Consider the following 17,485-nt stretch of genomic DNA (forward strand, 5'->3'; position numbering starts at 1 on the left):
ACACTTAAAGCGTTTGTTACCCCAACACTTCATATTCCTGATATGTGCCTGCTGTACCATGTACTTGTATGAGAAAGTATCCTGTACTCTTTGTATGGCTTCCTTTATGTGAAATCCCTGGTGTCCCTGTCAGGCCCCGTACACACGACCGAGTTTCTCGGCAGAATTCAGCCAGAAACTCGGTCGGAGCTGGATTCTGGCGAGAAACTCGGTCGTGTGTACACTTTTCAGCGAGGAAGCCGACGAGGCCGAAAAGAGAACATGTTCTCTATTTTCTCGTTAGTCAATGGGAAAAGTCGGCCCGCTGAGTTCCTCGGCGGCTTCCACACTGAACTCGACGAGGAACTCGATGTGTTTGGCACGTCGAGTTCCTCGGTCGTGTGTACGGGGCCTCAGTCTCTCTGCTTTCCTATTTAAAACTAACAGCACTAGGTAGGAGAACACACCTTGGTCAGTTCTCTAGCTATGCTTGGTAACTCAGTGTACTCTCCTCCAATGAGCAGACTTCTCCTGACACACCCCTGCTGCACAGCCATTCGCTGGGAAGCTCAGTGTGCTGCTGCTTCTCCTCCCCCAGCTCTTATGCAGCTGAGAAAAATGGAAAGTGATCAATTTTACAAAAAGGGGAAAAAAATATTTAGAATGTTTCTTTTATAACTATACAAATATGTTCTGCCTTTCATTTCTATTTTCAACTCAATGCGTTGTTTTACAAGGTGATCGTTTACAATCACTTTAAACCAACATTTGGCTGCACATGCACCTGTAGTGCCAAGAATTGTTGTCCTTTTTTATATTTTCTGCTTTCTGTTAAATTCTAGATGGTGATCCTACCAACAAAGTGTTCCCACCCTACAAAAGGAAATGCCTGTAGACACAGTTACTCAGTTTAGCTGTGACATTGTCATTCTTTCCTGCCTGTTCATGAGTTGGACTATAAGCAGCTACTGTATGCCAATGCACAGTATACTGTCACATTCTGTTGTAGTCACCGTAGTAAAACGGTGATGTTCAGCTGGAGTGCACACATATCCACAGAACAAAGAATGTACTAGAAATGCACAGAGCATGGAGAGAAAACATGAGCAAAAAAGGGGGGGGGGGGGTTGTATTTTTTAATCAAATAAAATGTGATTTTTTTTTTTACTTACAGTGCTCTAGAAAGCTATGTTTTCTTTTTGAAAGTGTATTTTACCTTACCGTTTAATTTAAATAAAATTGGTAAAGTAAAGCAGACAGTTTCTATAAAAGCATTTTCCATCTGTTGAGTGAATACAATAGTATAGCATGTGAGGGCTATAAATAACTAAATAGTTTGAATTATTGATTCAATGTGATGAAGGACAGGATAAGAGGACAAAACTAAGAGTGAAAACAGTGTTGCTCAAGAGACTTTTTAAAACTTTTTGACCTCTGAGTCTTTCATCTCTTATGTTGACACACAGCATTCACAGAATTAATTATTTAGTGTTAAGTAGGCTCTTGACTTACTGCTCATTGTACATGCAATTTTAAGTTTGTACTTAACACCTTCCGACATTTACATTAATTACAAATGAAGAGCACTTCAGAAATTATCATCTATGGACAGATTGTAAAATATAAATGTAGCATCAATGTGTAATATCACTTTCTTTAATTACATCCTCCTTGACCTTGGGTAAATTTGTATTTTATTGTTATGGGTAGCAGAAGATAAAGATTCTGTAAATATTACAATCTTTAGCAATAGATGGAAGAATTTGATGGTCTTTTTTTTAGATATTGACTATCCAGCTTGGAATTGGAACACTGAACGTTTATAATTACTTAAATTACTACAGTGTGTGTATATATATATATATATATATATATATATATATATATATATACATACACACATATACAAAATCTCAGAAAAGTGAGTACACCCCTCACATCTTTGTAAATATTTTATTATATCTTTTCATGTGACAACAATGAAGAAATGACACTTTGCTACAATGTAAAGTAGTGAGTGTACAGATTGCATAACAGTGTATATTTGCTGTCCCCTCAAAATAACTCAACACACAGCCATTAATGTCTAAACTGCTAGCAACAAAAGTGAGTACACCCATAAGTAAAAAAATTCTAAATTCAGGGCAAAGCGTCAATATTTTGTGTGGCCACCGTTGCTTTCCAGCTTTAACCCTGCTGGGCATGGAGTTCACCAGAGCTTCATAGGTAGTCCTCTTCCACACCTCAATGACAACATCACGGAGCTGGTGGATGTTAGAGACCATGAGCTCTTCCACCTTCCTGTTTAAGGATGCTCCACAGATGCTCAATGGGGTTTAGGTCTGGAGACCTGCTTGGTCAGTCCATTTCCTATACCCTCAACTACTTTAGCAAGGCAGTGGTCATCTTGGAGGTGTGTTTGGGGTCGTTACTATGTTGATATACTGCCCTGAGAGCCAGTCTCCAAAGGGAGGGGATCATGCTCTGCTTCAGTATGTCACAGTACATGTTGGCATTCATGGCTCCCTCAATGAACTGTAGCGCCCCAGTGCCAGAAGCACTCATGCAGCCCCAGACCAGGACACTCCCACCACCATGCTTGACTGTAGGCAAGACACACTTGTCTTTGTATTCCTCACTTGGATGGCGCCACACACTTAAAACCATCTGAACCAAATATGTTTATCTTGGTCTCATCAGACCACAGAACATGGTTCCAGTAATCCATGTCCTTAAGTTGCTTGTCTTCAGCAAACTGTGGGCTTTCTTGTGCATCATCTTTAGAAGAGGCTTCCTTCTGGGATGACAGACCAATTTGATGCAGTGTTCAGTGTATGGTCTAAGCTCTGACAGGCTGACCCCCCACCTATTCAACCTCTGCTGCAATGCTGGCAGCACGCATACATCTATTTTCCAAAGACAACCTCTGGATATGATGCTGAACTTTGGTTGACCATGGCAAGGCCAGTTTTGAGTGGAACTTGTCCTGTTAAACCGCTGTATGGTCTTGGCCACCATGCTGCAGCTCAGTTTCAGGGTTTTGGCAATCTTCTTATAACCTATGCCATCTTTATATAGAGCAACAATTTTTTTTTTCGGATTCTCAGAGCATTCTTTGCGATGAGGGGCCATGTTAAAAATCTAGTGACCAGTATGAGAGAGTGAGAGCGATAACACCAAATTTAACACACCTGATCCTCATTCACACCTGAGACCTTGTAACACGAATGAGTCATATGACACTGTGGAGAGAAAATTGACAAAATTGACTCACTTTTGTTGCCAGAGGCTTAGACATGAATGGCTGTGTGTTGAGTTATTTTGAGGGGACAGCACATTTACACTGTTATACAAGCTGTACACTCACTACTTTACATTGTAGCAAAGTGTCATTTCTTCAGTGTTGCCACATGAAAAGATATAATAACATATTTACAAAAATGTGGGGAGTGTACTCACTTTTGTGAGATACTGTATGTGTGTGTGTATATATATATATAACTGCCTCTTTGATCATTCCTATCGTGCACAGAATCGGTGGCTGAAGACGGCGATATCTGAATGATGCCTGTAGCTGCAGGCATCATTCAGATATCACCGCACAAAGTCGAGGATGTCATATGACGTCCTCCGGTGGACAGGTGGTTAAAAAACTTTAAATGCTAAGATTAATAATAAATGCTTGTTTTTCATCTTTCAGACAACAGATGATCGAGATTGTGGATCTTATTTTCTATTTGTGGACAATGTGAAGCCTACAGAAATATTGATTAGCTTTTCAGCCCTGGTGCGCTGGGGTGATTTGCATTGTAAGTATATAAAAAAAATGTAAAAACGAAATCCGAATGACATACCTAGATATAACATAGATGATACTTTCAGGTTTATTAAAGTGCTGTAAGCAGATTTAATTCTCCAGGCTGCAGTGAACTAAAATCTGATTTTGTTTTAGATACACATATGCAATCTAATATTAACCTAACAAATAAAACTCAGTAACATAGATATAAATTAACTGTGACACATTGTCAATATTCTGTTATTCTAGGATTTATATTAAAGCTGATTTTGCAGTTTAACCCTTAACACCTCAGGTGGCCAGAGTCAGACCATATTTGCTATTTTCCAAGACACCCTAAATATTCAAAAGTTTGCATAAGCCTACCCATGCTACATATTTTTTGACAAGACATACAGACATTAAAGATGGTGCTCTTCTGTACTTTGCATGATTTTGGACAAATGAAATATCCGTTATCTAGAAGATACAAGCTATATTTTAGTCATAAATACTGTAATTATGTATAAATTTAATAGTGTGTGTCTTAGTCAAACAGTAAAAAATTGCATATATGCGTATCTTCTAAGGCCCCATACAGAACTTGCATTGCGGGAAAGAGTGTTCCCGCGTGCACATTTTTAAAGTGCACTTTACATGCATTTCCTTATGTGGCGCATAGGGCATCCCATTCACTTCGATAGTTTGCCCTATGCGCGTTTGTCACCTAAAATAATCTCCTGTTCCTTTATGGACATCAAGTTTAGCATGATTTTTAAATGCACATTTTGCCTCCCGATTCTGTCACGCAACCGAATTGCACTGCCTGAAAGCAGCAGGTGAAGAGAGGCTTTGGATTTTAAAAGATGATGTAGCTCGGTGAAAGTGAGCCACATGATTAAGGAAAGAAAATGCTGTTTTACAAGTGACCTCCCACAACTGTATTACTAAACAAGAAAAGGGCTTTGTATTTTTTTCTTTATTATTGTTATTTTTGTTGTTTATTGTAACGTTAATGTTTTTTTTTTTTTTTTTTATACAGTGAAACAGTATTCTGGCATACAAAAAGGTCTTCTAATAGCAGAGAAGTTTTCTTGGAAAAGCCTCTTGTATGGACCAGTTGTGCTAAAGCTGAATACGTATGGAACCAAAGCATCTGTTATAAGTCTTCCTCCTGGGTTAGTATCAATATATACTGTATACGTATGTGTGTGTGTGTGTGTGTGTATATATATATACAGGGAGTGCAGAATTATTAGGCAAATGAGTATTTTGACCACATCATCCTCTTTATGCATGTTGTCTTACTCCAAGCTGTATAGGCTCGAAAGCCTACTACCAATTAAGCATATTAGGTGATGTGCATCTCTGTAATGAGAAGGGGTGTGGTCTAATGACATCAACACCCTATATCAGGTGTGCATAATTATTAGTCAACTTCCTTTCCTTTGGCAAAATGGGTCAAAAGAAGGACTTGACAGGCTCAGAAAAGTCAGAAATAGTGAGATATCTTGCAGAGGGATGCAGCACTCTTAAAATTGCAAAGCTTCTGAAGCGTGATCATCGAACAATCAAGCGTTTCATTCAAAATAGTCAACAGGGTCGCAAGAAGCGTGTGGAAAAACCAAGGCGCAAAATAACTGCCCATGAACTGAGAAAAGTCAAGCGTGCAGCTGCCAAGATGCCACTTGCCACCAGTTTGGCCATATTTCAGAGCTGGAACATCACTGGAGTGCCCAAAAGCACAAGGTGTGCAATACTCAGAGACATGGCCAAGGTAAGAAAGGCTGAAAGACGACCACCACTGAACAAGACACACAAGCTGAAACGTCAAGACTGGGCCAAGAAATATCTCAAGACTGATTTTTCTAAGGTTTTATGGACTGATGAAATGAGAGTGAGTCTTGATGGGCCAGATAGATGGGCCCGTGGCTGGATTGGTAAAGGGCAGAGAGCTCCAGTCCGACTCAGACGCCAGCAAGGTGGTGGTGGAGTACTGGTTTGGGCTGGTATCATCAAAGATGAGCTTGTGGGGCCTTTTCGGGTTGAGGATGGAGTCAAGCTCAACTCCCAGTCCTACTGCCAGTTTCTGGAAGACACCTTCTTCAAGCAGTGGTACAGGAAGAAGTCTGCATCCTTCAAGAAAAACATGATTTTCATGCAGGACAATGCTCCAGCACACGCGTCCAAGTACTCCACAGCGTGGCTGGCAAGAAAGGGTATAAAAGAAGAAAAACTAATGAATGAATGAATGAATGAATGAATGAATGAATGAAAAACTTATAAAGCGCGGCGCATGCGAACTGAATCGCTTCTGGGCGCTAGTTGTTCGTGTCTCATGTCATCAAAAGAGCAGAGTTTTGATTCGTCTTCTGAAAGTCAGGTGGTTTTCCTCCAACCGAATGCTGGTTGGTAAAGCGTTCCATAGTCTAGGACCCTGAAAAGCAAACCTTCTTTCTCCTTTGGACTTGTATTTGGTTTTTGGTACCCTGACCAGATTTTGGTCGGTGGATCGCAGAACGCGATTCGAATTGTGAGGTTCTATCTTGTCGCAAAGATATTGCGGAGCCTTCCCATGGATGCACTTATGTGTCAGGCAGAGTGCTTTAAATGCAATTCTGTCTTTTACTGGCAGCCAGTGAAGGGTTCTCAACGAAGGTGAGATTGATTCCCATTTTTTTTTCCCAGTCACAAGTCTGGCGGCCGTATTCTGTACGACTTGCAGACGAGAGATTTGGTACTTTGGGAGTCCGAGGTAAAGGGCATTTGCATAGTCCAGTCTGGAATTCACGATTGTTCCCACCACGACTGCTACGTCTTCTTTGGGGATAAATGGAATAAGTCTGCGTAGTAGGCGCAACAGATGGTGCGCTCCGCTGACTACTGACCCTATTTGTGCGTCCATTGTCATGAAGGTGTCGAAGATGACCCCGAGACTTTTGACTTTGGAGCTAGGGGTGATGATTTGGCCCAGAATGGGCGGGGGTGTCCAGGTTGTTGCCAGTTGACTCTTTCGGCTGGCGTGAAACATAAGGAGTTCTGTTTTTGAACTGTTGAGTTTAAGATAACTCTTAGTCATCCAGTTTTCTATCAAAGAGAGACATTTCTCTAAACTGAGATGATGATCCTTTTTGTTGCAGATGCGAAAATACAGTTGCGTATCGTCTGCATAAGAGTGATAGAGTAGTTCTTGGCTACTGATAATATCAAAGAGAGGGCGAAGATAGATGTTGAAAAGCACCGGTGACAGGGGGGATCCTTGGGGGACTCCACATGACACCGTGCGCTTTTCCGACGTGAAACAACCCAATTTAACTGTTTGTGATCGGTTTTCAAGAAAGGAAGAAAACCATGGTAAATCACCTTCTGCGACTTCTGCTACCTTGGCTAGTCGCATCAGTAACAGTTTGTGGTCTACCGTGTCAAAGGCTGCGCTTAGGTCCAGCAGAACCAGGAGACAAGATTCTCCTTCGTCTGCGGCCTCGAGGGCATCGTCCCATATTTTGAGTAAGGCCGTTTCTGTCCCGTGTCCGGGACGGAAGCCTGATTGTAATGGATCCAGTAGATTGTGGGTATCTAGATGCTGTTGCAGCTGTTGTACCACTACTTTCTCCATTATCTTGGAGAGAACATTAAGGCCTGTTATGGGACGGCGGTGAGTTGGGTCCTTGGGATCCAGGTTAGGTTTTTTCAAGATGGGCTGGATTGTGCCCTCTTTCAACAGGGATGGCACTGTGCCTTCCTTAAATGACTGGTTTATAAGCTGTGTGATGGGTGGTGCCAGGATGTCGGCACATTCCTTCAGCAGTTTGGTGGGGATGATGTCATTGGGCGATGTGCTGTTCCGCAAAGCACCAATGATATTTTTTGTGGTATCGATGGAGATCGGTTCCAGAGTGAACTTTGTTGATTGTAGAGCGTTTCTGTGGGTGTTTTGTGGTTGATTGACGGTGGGGTTGAGGGGGGTATTGTTTTGCATGATGCTTTCCCGGATTCTTTCAATTTTGTTGATGAAGAAATCCGATAGTTCATTACAGAACTCTTGGGTGTCTGAATTGGGGACTTCAAGACATCCTGGGTTCATGGTCTGGGTGACCATCTTGAAGAGTTCGCGGGGGCGGTTTAGGGCGCTGTTAATCGCCAAAGAAAAATGATGTTTCTTGGCTTTGAAGATTTCTTTATGATATCGTGTTGTTATTGCCTTGTAGATGATGAGGTTATCCTCTGCAGGACTTCTTTTCCAGGCGGCTAATGACATGGCCTCCTTGTTCACCTGATCTGAACCCCATTGAGAACCTGTGGTCCATCATCAAATGTGAGATTTACAAGGAGGGAAAACAGTACACCTCTCTGAACAGTGTCTGGGAGGCTGTGGTTGCTGCTGCATGCAATGTTGATGGTGAACAGATCAAAACACTGACAGAATCCATGGATGTCAGGCTTTTGAGTGTCCTTGCAAAGAAAGGTGGCTATATTGGTCACTGATTTGTTTTTGTTTTGTTTTTCAATGTCAAATGTATATTTGTGAATGTTGAGATGTTATATTGGTTTCACTGGTAAAAATAAATAATTGAAATGGGTATATCATTTTTTTTTGTTAAGTTGCCTAATAATTATGCACAGTAATAGTCACCTGCACACACAGATATCCCCCTAAAATAGCTAAAACTAAAAACAAACTAAGAACTACTTCCAAAAATATTCAGCTTTGATATTAATGAGTTTTTTGGGTTCATTGAGAACATGGTTGTTGTTCAATAATAAAATTAATCCTCAAAAATACAACTTGCCTAATAATTCTGCACTCCCTGTATGTATATATATATATATATATATATATATATATATATGTGTATATATATATATATATATATATATATATATATATATATATATATATATATATATATATATATATATATGACTCTTCTGAAAAACATGTATCTGTCTGTGTACCTGCAGGAGAGATTTCCCATAATTTCCAGCTCTGACAGGAATAGAGAGGAAATCTTCTCTGTAGGGACAAAGTAATCCTCCAGGATCTGTCATTTTTAGTATAGTTCCAGGGCACAGAAGGACCAATACTTTAGTGAATGCATCAGCAGTAGGGATGGGTCGAATGACCCCCTGTTCAGTTTGTACTAGAACTTTCAAGCATCGTGAAAGTTTGGAACCAAAAAATGAACCCCATTGAAGTCTATGGGACCCGAACATGAAAAATCAAAAGTGGCCATTTTTCGGCATGAAAAAACGTTGTTTTTCAAAAATGTCATTTAAAATGATCGTGTGTGGGCTTCATGTCATTTTTCAGGTTCTGAAAAACGACAAAAGAAAAATTTGAACATGCTGCATTTTTTAACGTCGTTTTAAACAATGTCTTTTTTCGGGTTGTAAAAAATGATCGTGTGTGGGCTAAAACGATGTAAAAAACCCACGCATATTCAGAAGCAAGTTATGAGACGGGAGCGCTCGTTCTGGTAAAGCTACCGTTCATAATGGAGTAAGCACATTCATCACGCTGTAACAGACAAAAAAGCGTGAATCGTCTTTTACTAACACGGAATCAGCTAAAGCAGCCCAAAGGCGAATGGAACTTCCCCTTTATAGTGCCGTCGTACATGCTGTACATCACCGCACTTTGCTAGATAAATTTTTTAAAACGATGGTGTGTAAGCAACATCGTTTTAATGATGAAGTTGGGAAAATGAGTGCTGAAAAATGATTGTGTGTACGCGGCATTATATGCAAGTAATTGGGCATACAATTACTGATGCTTAACGTGAAAGCATAAAAATGAAAATAAACTTTCAATATAGTGCCTGCGGGGTCCCTTTAGTCCACCTGTAAAGTGGCACATCTGTACTGTGTATAGAAGCTGCTGCAGCAATAATTGCATTTATAAAGCCCAAAAAATTACATTATTCCCTGCAAGCTTTCTTTATTTTGTAAGCAACGGCTTGGGGAGCCAGTTTGTATGATAAGGCCACAAAGTACTGCACAGGGAACAAGATTAGAGATTTTTTGGATACATTCTGGTGTCCCTACTACAGACTTTGGTGTGTCTAGGGGACAGGAACCACATCGGAGCAGAGATTCTTGCAGCTCTGCAGGGACAGGTCCAGAGGTGGTTCAAGCAATGCCTGCTGGGGCCAGGAATGGTGGTGTGTGATAATGGCACAAACCTCCTTAGACAGGGAAAGTTGACACATGTACCATGCCTGGCACATGTCCTCAGTTTGTTGGTGCAGCGTGCAATACTCAAGATCTATTTCCTAAGATCTACTAAAGCAGGTCAGAAGAGTCTGTAGTAATGTTAGGCAATAATACACAGCCAGTGCTCGGTTGACTGAAGTTTAGCAGGGAATTCCACTAGGCCGTAAACTTGTGACATGCCCACCAGGTGGAACTCAACTTTGGCAATGCTGCAGTGGCTGAACATGCAGCAGAGGGTGGTCAACTTGTGTGAATATGGCACAAAGAGAGGCTCAGGCCGTCTCAGCTTTTTTTTCCCCATGCCAATGGCTGCAGATAAAGGATGCAGGCACTGTAGTGTCACCATTTGAGGAGACCACAAGGATTGTGAGCCGTGACAATGCATGCATCAGTGACACAATCCCTGTTGTGTTCCTGCTGGAGCAGACGCTGCGTGGCATTATGGACAGGGCACTTGAGGCAGAGCAGCGGGATGAAGAGGAAGACTTCCTTTCCTTTCAAGGCCCACTTTATGCAGACACCATTGTTACTATGCCACAGAACACACAAGAGGAGAGAGAGGAGGAGGAGGAGGATTCTGGAAGTTCCTGGCAGTTTTGGAGGCATTGAAGCAGAGGAAGACATACGTCAAACAGCAAGAGATGGTTTTTCATCCCTAGAACCCTTGGGAGTAGTACGTGGCTGGAAGGAGGCAGTTCCAGATACTTTAATCCTCAGTGACCCAGAGGAGTCTGCTTCTCATGCCTTCGCAAATTTGCAGTGCATGGGCTTCTTCATATTTTAAAGCCTGCTAAAGGACCCAAGAATACGTGGCATAAAGAGAAAGGATCACTATGGGTTGGCAACCCTCCTTGACCACAGTTATAAGGGGAAAGTCTCAGAACTCATCCCGTCCCCACAGAGTGTAGAAGATGAAATGTCTTGATGACACCTTAAAGAGGAGTTTATCGATTGGTTTTCTCGACTCTGGTAGGTTACAGTGTTGTGGAAAACTTTGTTTTGAGGCTTCTGTTGGTCAAGAGAGGAGCGGTAGAGAAGGTGGCCGCCTTAGTGATGCATTTCTGAATTTATTTAGTCCTTGCTGCCCAGGGCTGTCCGCTTCCACATCTCATAGGCAGCATCTGCATCACATGGTGAACGATTATCTAGGGGCAAAAACAGAGATGGAGAGCTTTCCAGACGACGATCCACTGGCTTACTTGGTCATGAGAATAGACCACTGGCCAAAACTTGCCCAGTATGCTATTGAGCTGCTGGGCTGCCCTGCATCCAGCGTGCTTTCCGAACAGGTATTTGGTGCTGCTGGAGGGTTTGTTACTGATCATAGAACACATCTGTCCACAGACTCATTGGACCGTCTGACTTTTAGCAAAATTAATCAGTCCTTGATTACCAGCAGCCCTGATGCTGATGTCACCGATTAAGTGTTTTTGGAATGTGGAATCTCTGCAGGACTTCTGGGCTGCCTAGTGTTGTGGGTGTTGATTTAATCTGGAAGAATATTTTTGGTGTAGGTTTCATGGGCACAATTTAACACCCAAAGAACAAGATTTTCCACACCTGTTTGACAGGGACTGTATTTTTCCCCCCGTTGCAGCAGATAGTTTGTTGGCTATAGTCTACAGCTGGTGGTGTGCTGCTGCCAGATGTGCTGCAAGGACCTGGAACACCCTACATTATACCATCATCCCTGTCAGTGGAGGCTGCTGAGAGATCATGAGGTATAGCAGGGACAGTCTGAGGTGAGTAAGGAGGAGGGACAGATTTGTGCCCCTTTTTTTGTGACTTTTATGTGCTCTTGCCAATGGGCTGAGTGGTGTAAGGTTAAATGCCTTGTCAAACATGTGGTACCCAAATGGTTGGTGTTTTTGCCATGCTTGAAGAGCTTGAGACACAGTTTGCAAACAGCAACAGTGCGATTGGCTGCACATGTATTAAAAAAGGCCCAGAGAGCTAAGCTGTGGGAAGTGGGCCCGGGAGATAACAGCTCCACAGTGTGATGAAATTGGGTGGCTGCTTTCTACTCTTCAATGATGGCTGCCTCGTTGGGGTTGTGCCTCACCCTGACTTTCCTCCTCTGCTCTATCCAGCACCCAAGTTGAGTCAGTGACATCATCATCTCCTCCATCCTTATTACCACTGGAGACAATTTGGCAATATGCTGCGGCTGGGGGAACATGACTGCCATTTGTGTACCAGTATTCTCCCCTCTCTGTAGGCTCATGTTCCTGCCTTTTCTCAACCTCAGATTTGAGTAATGGCTTGCATCATCAAGGAGCAAGTGGCTGACCCTGTGTTCAAATAACTCTACTGACTCCTCCATACCTGATGCTGAGGCTATAGCTGAGGAATAGCTGTGGACAAGGAGTCAGGTTTTGCCACTCTGGCAGCTGCAAGGGACTGCGAACTAGTCACTGCTTGGGTGAGAGAGGATGAGGATGATTTAGTAAGCCAGTCAACCACCTCCTCTGCATGCTGTGGCTGGATAGCATGGGTAACATCACTAAACAGAGGAAATGATGCCCTGCCTGAGGACTGACCACGTCCACCTTTGCCTGTTGACACATACACTGCTGGGCCCCTTACAGTGCCTCTCTTTGCTGTCCTCCCAGACATGATGGGGAGAGTGGGGGGTGCTTATTAACGAAATGTAATAAAGATGTGTAAATGTGTACATGAATGCACTTTAATCAATGTAAAGTGGTGTTTGGTGCACTTTAATTTGAGTATTCACGACACAGACACACTACACGGATACACTATAATTTACTGCATCAAACATGCAGTAACGCACAGAACTATAAGGAGTTAAACTTGCAGTAATGCAATGAAATATACGTTGCAGTAACGCAATCAAATATACAGCGTTAATATTACAGTAATGCACAGAACTATATGGCGTTATACTTGCAGTAACGCAATTAAATATATGGCGTTAAACTTGCACTAATGCAATGAAATATACAGAGTTAAACATGCATTAACACACAGAACTATACGGCATTAAACTTGCAGTAATGCAATGAAATATATGACGTTAAACTTGCAGTAAAGAAATTAAATATACAGTGTTAAACTTGCAGTAACAAACAAAACAATATGGCGTTAAACTTGCAGTAACGCAATGAAGTATATGACGTCAAGCTTGCAGTAACGCACAGAACTGTATGGTGTTAAACTTGCAGCAACGCAGAGAACTATATGACGTTAAAATTGCAGTAACACAATTAAATAAATATAAGGCGTCAAACTTGCAGTAACACAATTAAATATATGGCATTCAGCTTGCAGTAATGCACAGAACTACAGTATATGGCGTTAAACTTGCAGTAACGCAATGGAATATACAGCGTTAAACTTGCAGTAATGCACAGAACTACAGTATATGGCGTTAAACTTGCAGTAACGCACAGAACTATATGGTGTTAAACTTGCAGTAACACACAGAACTATGTGGCGTTAAGCTTGCAGTAACGCAATGAAATATGCAATGTTAAACTTGCAGTATCGCACAGAAGTATATGGCCCTAAAATTGCAATAACGCACAGAACTATATGGCTTTACACTTGCAGTAACGCACAGAACTAAATGCCTTAAAACTTGCAGTAACACACAGAATAAAAACGGTTACTACACTCACACTAGCTGAACTATCCCCTCATTGACACTAATGTAAAGATGATTGGTGGCCGCAATACACTCACAATGACTGAACTATCCCTACATTGACACCAATGTAAAGATTAATGGTCACACTACACTCACACTGAACTATCCCTAGATACACACTCAACTTATATTCTACACAGACAATAGCATCAGAATAGCACACTATCTCACACTATAGCACACTAACCATCTAATAGCGCTGAACAGAGCCCTTTTTTATCTCTCTCCACGCCTCTATCACACTACAAATAGCCCCTATAGAAGGAATCATTTTATAGTGTGGGGCGGGATTAAGAGCAATGAGCCATGATTGGATACAGTCATTATGGCAGCGTCCAATCATTGTTCTGACAGTGCTCTGTGCGCTGATTGGTAAAAGCTTTCATTGCTTCAGCCAATCGGGGCTTTCAATGCACTGTGCAGCGGCTCAGTGCATTGTGGTTATTCAGCGGGCTGAAAAAACGGTAGAATTACCCTATAATTCGGTTGTTTGGAGAACTTCCGAACAGCCAGTGTTCGGCACAAACTTTTGCTCGGACTGAGCCATTCACCCATCCTTATTCAGCAGTCAGGAATAGCTTTGCAGCCAGAAAACAATTAGGGAGGCTGAATACCTTTGTTCTGGAAACTGTTCCTGTTGATGTTCCAGAGGTCAGTTCTCATCTGAACAGTTTTGCATGTTTACTTTTGTGTAATTTGTACAAGATAGCAGTTGGGCTCCGTATATGGGCCCTTTAAAAAAGGGATAAAGTTATACTAATTTGATGCATATCGGCCATTCACTAGAATTATGTGACATACTGTACAGGGGTTGATTTACTAAAGGCAAATAGACTGTGAACCTTGCAAAGTGCAGTTGCACTCTACAAATGCAGTTGCTCCAGAGCTTAGTAAATGAGCAGAATTTCTGCTGACTTCCATCATCCAATCATGTGCAAGCAAAAATGCATTTTTTTTTCTTGCATGTGATTGGGTGTTCTTTGCAAAGTGAACCATCATCACATTTACTAATCTCTGGAGCAATTACACTTGCAGAGTACAACTGCACTTTGCAAGGTGCACAGTCTGTTTGCCTTTTAGTAAATCAACCCCACAGTATATTGATTGTTGATTTACTTGTGCAGTGCTATACAGTTCACTTGTTTTAAAGGAGCTAACTGTCCAAATTTTTTAGCCCAAAAGCAACCTGCCTCTTTAATATATACAGTTGTGCTCATAAGTTTACATACCCTGGAAGAATTTATGATTATCTTGGCCATTTTTCAGAGAATATGAATGATAACACAAAAACATTTCTTTCACTTGTGATTAGTGTTTGGCTGAAGCCATTTATTATCAATCAACTACAGAAACTACCCAAATGACCTGATCAAAAGTTTACATACCCTGGTGATTTTGACCTAATAACATGCACACAAGTTGACACAAAGGGGTTTTAATGGCTATTAAAGTTAACCATCCTCACCTGAGATCTGTTTGCTTGTAATTAGTGTGTGTGTATAAAAGGTCAATGAATTTCTGGACTCCTGATAGACCCTTGCATCTTTCATCCAGTGTTGCACTGACGTTTCTGGATTCTGAGTCATGGGGAAAGCAAAAGAATTGTCAAAGGATCTGTGGAAAAAGGTAGTTGAACTGTATAAAACAGGAAAGGAATTTAAAAAGATAGCCAAGGAATTGAGAATGCCAATCAGCAGTTTTCAAACTATAATCAAGAAGTGGAAAATGAGGGGTTCTGTTGAAACCAAACCATGGTCAGGTTAGACCAACTCAAATTTCAGCCACAACTGTAAGGAAAATAGTTTGGGATGCAAAGAAAAACCCACAAATAACTTCTGGTGAAGTACAGGACTCTCTGAAAACATGTGGTGTGGCTTTTTCAAGATGCACAATAAGGAGGCACTTGAAAAAATTAGGCTGCATGGTCGAGTCGCCAGAAGAAAGCCATTACTACGCAAATGCCACAAAGTATCTCACTTACAATACGCCAAACAGCACAGAGACAAGCCTCAAACCTTCTGGCACAAAGTCATTTGGAGTGATGAGACCAAAATTTAACTTTTTGGCCAGAAACATAAACGTTACATTTGGAGAGGAGTCAACAAGGCCTATGATGTAAGGTACAGAGGTGGATTGCTGATGTTTTGGGGATGTGTGAGCTACAAAGGCACAGGAAATTTGGCCAAAATTGTTGGCAGGATAAATGCAGTATGTTTGCAAAAAATACTGGAGGAACATTTGCATTCATCAGCCAGGAATCTGCGCATGGGACGTACTTGGACATTCCAACATAACAATGATCCAAAACACAAAGCCTGGTCGACCTGTCATTGGCTACAGCAGAATAAAGTTCTGAAGTGGCCATCTCAGTCTCCTGACCTCAATATCATTGAGCCACTCTGGGGAGATCTCAAATGTGCAGTTCAGGAAAGACAGCCCAAGAATTTACAGGAATTGGAGGCTTTTTGCCAAGAGGAATGGGCTGCTTTGCCATCTGAGAAGATAAAGAGTCTCATCCACAAATACCACAAAGACTTCAAGCTGTCATTGATGTTAAAGGGGGCAATACCTGATGACGCGCGATTGAATGCGAAATGCATAGAAGCTAGGTCTGACACGCACTTCACGTCACTTTTGCTGGGGGGTTGCCTAATGCATAGCATACACCACTGGTCAGATAGCGCTGTCTGAACAGACTTCCGCCACACTAATTTGTTTCTAACATGCTGATGCACTCCCCTGCTGAAAAAAATTGTAAATGGCATTTTTAACAATAAACAAGCGATACTACACTATATCTGCCTTCCCTAGCTCTTTTTGGCGGAGCTTGCCTTGCAGATGTGGGTGATTGAAGCGGAGGATAGATACTAAGGATTTGTTCTGGCTGTTACCGGGCTCATTCGACCTAGTTCAAAGTTAATATGGCCATTCAAGCTGCAGCGATTGTGTGCTAAGTAAATACATCCAGAGCAAATAATCAAATCCGTGAAAAAATTCAGATTAATTGCTATGGGTTATTGCATTTAGAACACTGCAGAACACATTTCCTTGTAAGTTGATTTTTATTCCATATGTGATATTCAGCAGTAGTTTGTTAACATTCTCACATGATTAAAATGTAACATAATAATAGTACTGTATACCTAAAGGTTAACACTACTTAGTACCATCATCCTTATTAGGCTCCAACACCACCCCCTCCAAGTCTTAGGCCGCGTACACACGGTCGGTCCAAACCGATGAAAACGGCGTGAAGTCCAGTTTCATCGGTCCAAACCGACCGGGTGTACGGCCCATCGGTCTGTTGTCCTTCGGACAAAAATGAGAGAACTTGATTTAAAATCAAACCGATGGACGGCTGACCATTGGTCAAAACCGATGGTTAGTACACAAAAGCATCGGTTCAAAACCTGCGCATGCTCAGAATCAAGTCGACGCATGCTTGGAAGCATTGAACTTCGTTTTTTCAGCACGTCGTGTGTTTTACGTCACCGCGTTCTGACACGATCGGTTTTTTAACCGATGGTGTGTACGCACATCACCATTCTCATCGGATGCATCGACCGTGTGTATGCGGCCTTAGAATTACTTGTCCCAACTCTACCACAATCTTTGCTGTGCGGCCTGTTCGGCACCTTGCAGCCCCTTCTTCAAAATTCTCCCAGCTGGGTTCTGCTCCTCCTGGGCAAACGCACTGCAGTCTCTACCCATTACAATGGAAAGGTTTGGTTCGTCTTTGCAGTGGATGTTCTTTCCATGAGACATGCACATCTGTAGCAGAGACCGCTGAGAAAATGTAAAGAGTAGCTGTGTGGCACCAGCAAAGAGTGGGCAGAGTAGGGACA

General features: G+C 41.9%; 1 protein-coding gene across 1 annotated transcript in view; it reads left to right on the forward strand.

Annotated features, from left to right (window-relative positions):
* Nucleotides 1-17,485, forward strand: part of ADGB (androglobin) — a 422,664-nt gene that overhangs the window by 249,709 nt on the left and 155,470 nt on the right. The window contains exons 17-18 of the mRNA XM_040350874.1: nt 3,680-3,788; nt 4,800-4,935. Coding sequence (XP_040206808.1) covers nt 3,680-3,788; nt 4,800-4,935 — 245 coding nt within the window. The remainder of the gene's footprint in view (nt 1-3,679; nt 3,789-4,799; nt 4,936-17,485) is intronic.

The sequence above is a fragment of the Rana temporaria genome, chromosome 4, assembly GCF_905171775.1.
Source record: "Rana temporaria chromosome 4, aRanTem1.1, whole genome shotgun sequence".
NCBI lineage: Eukaryota > Metazoa > Chordata > Amphibia > Anura > Ranidae > Rana > Rana temporaria.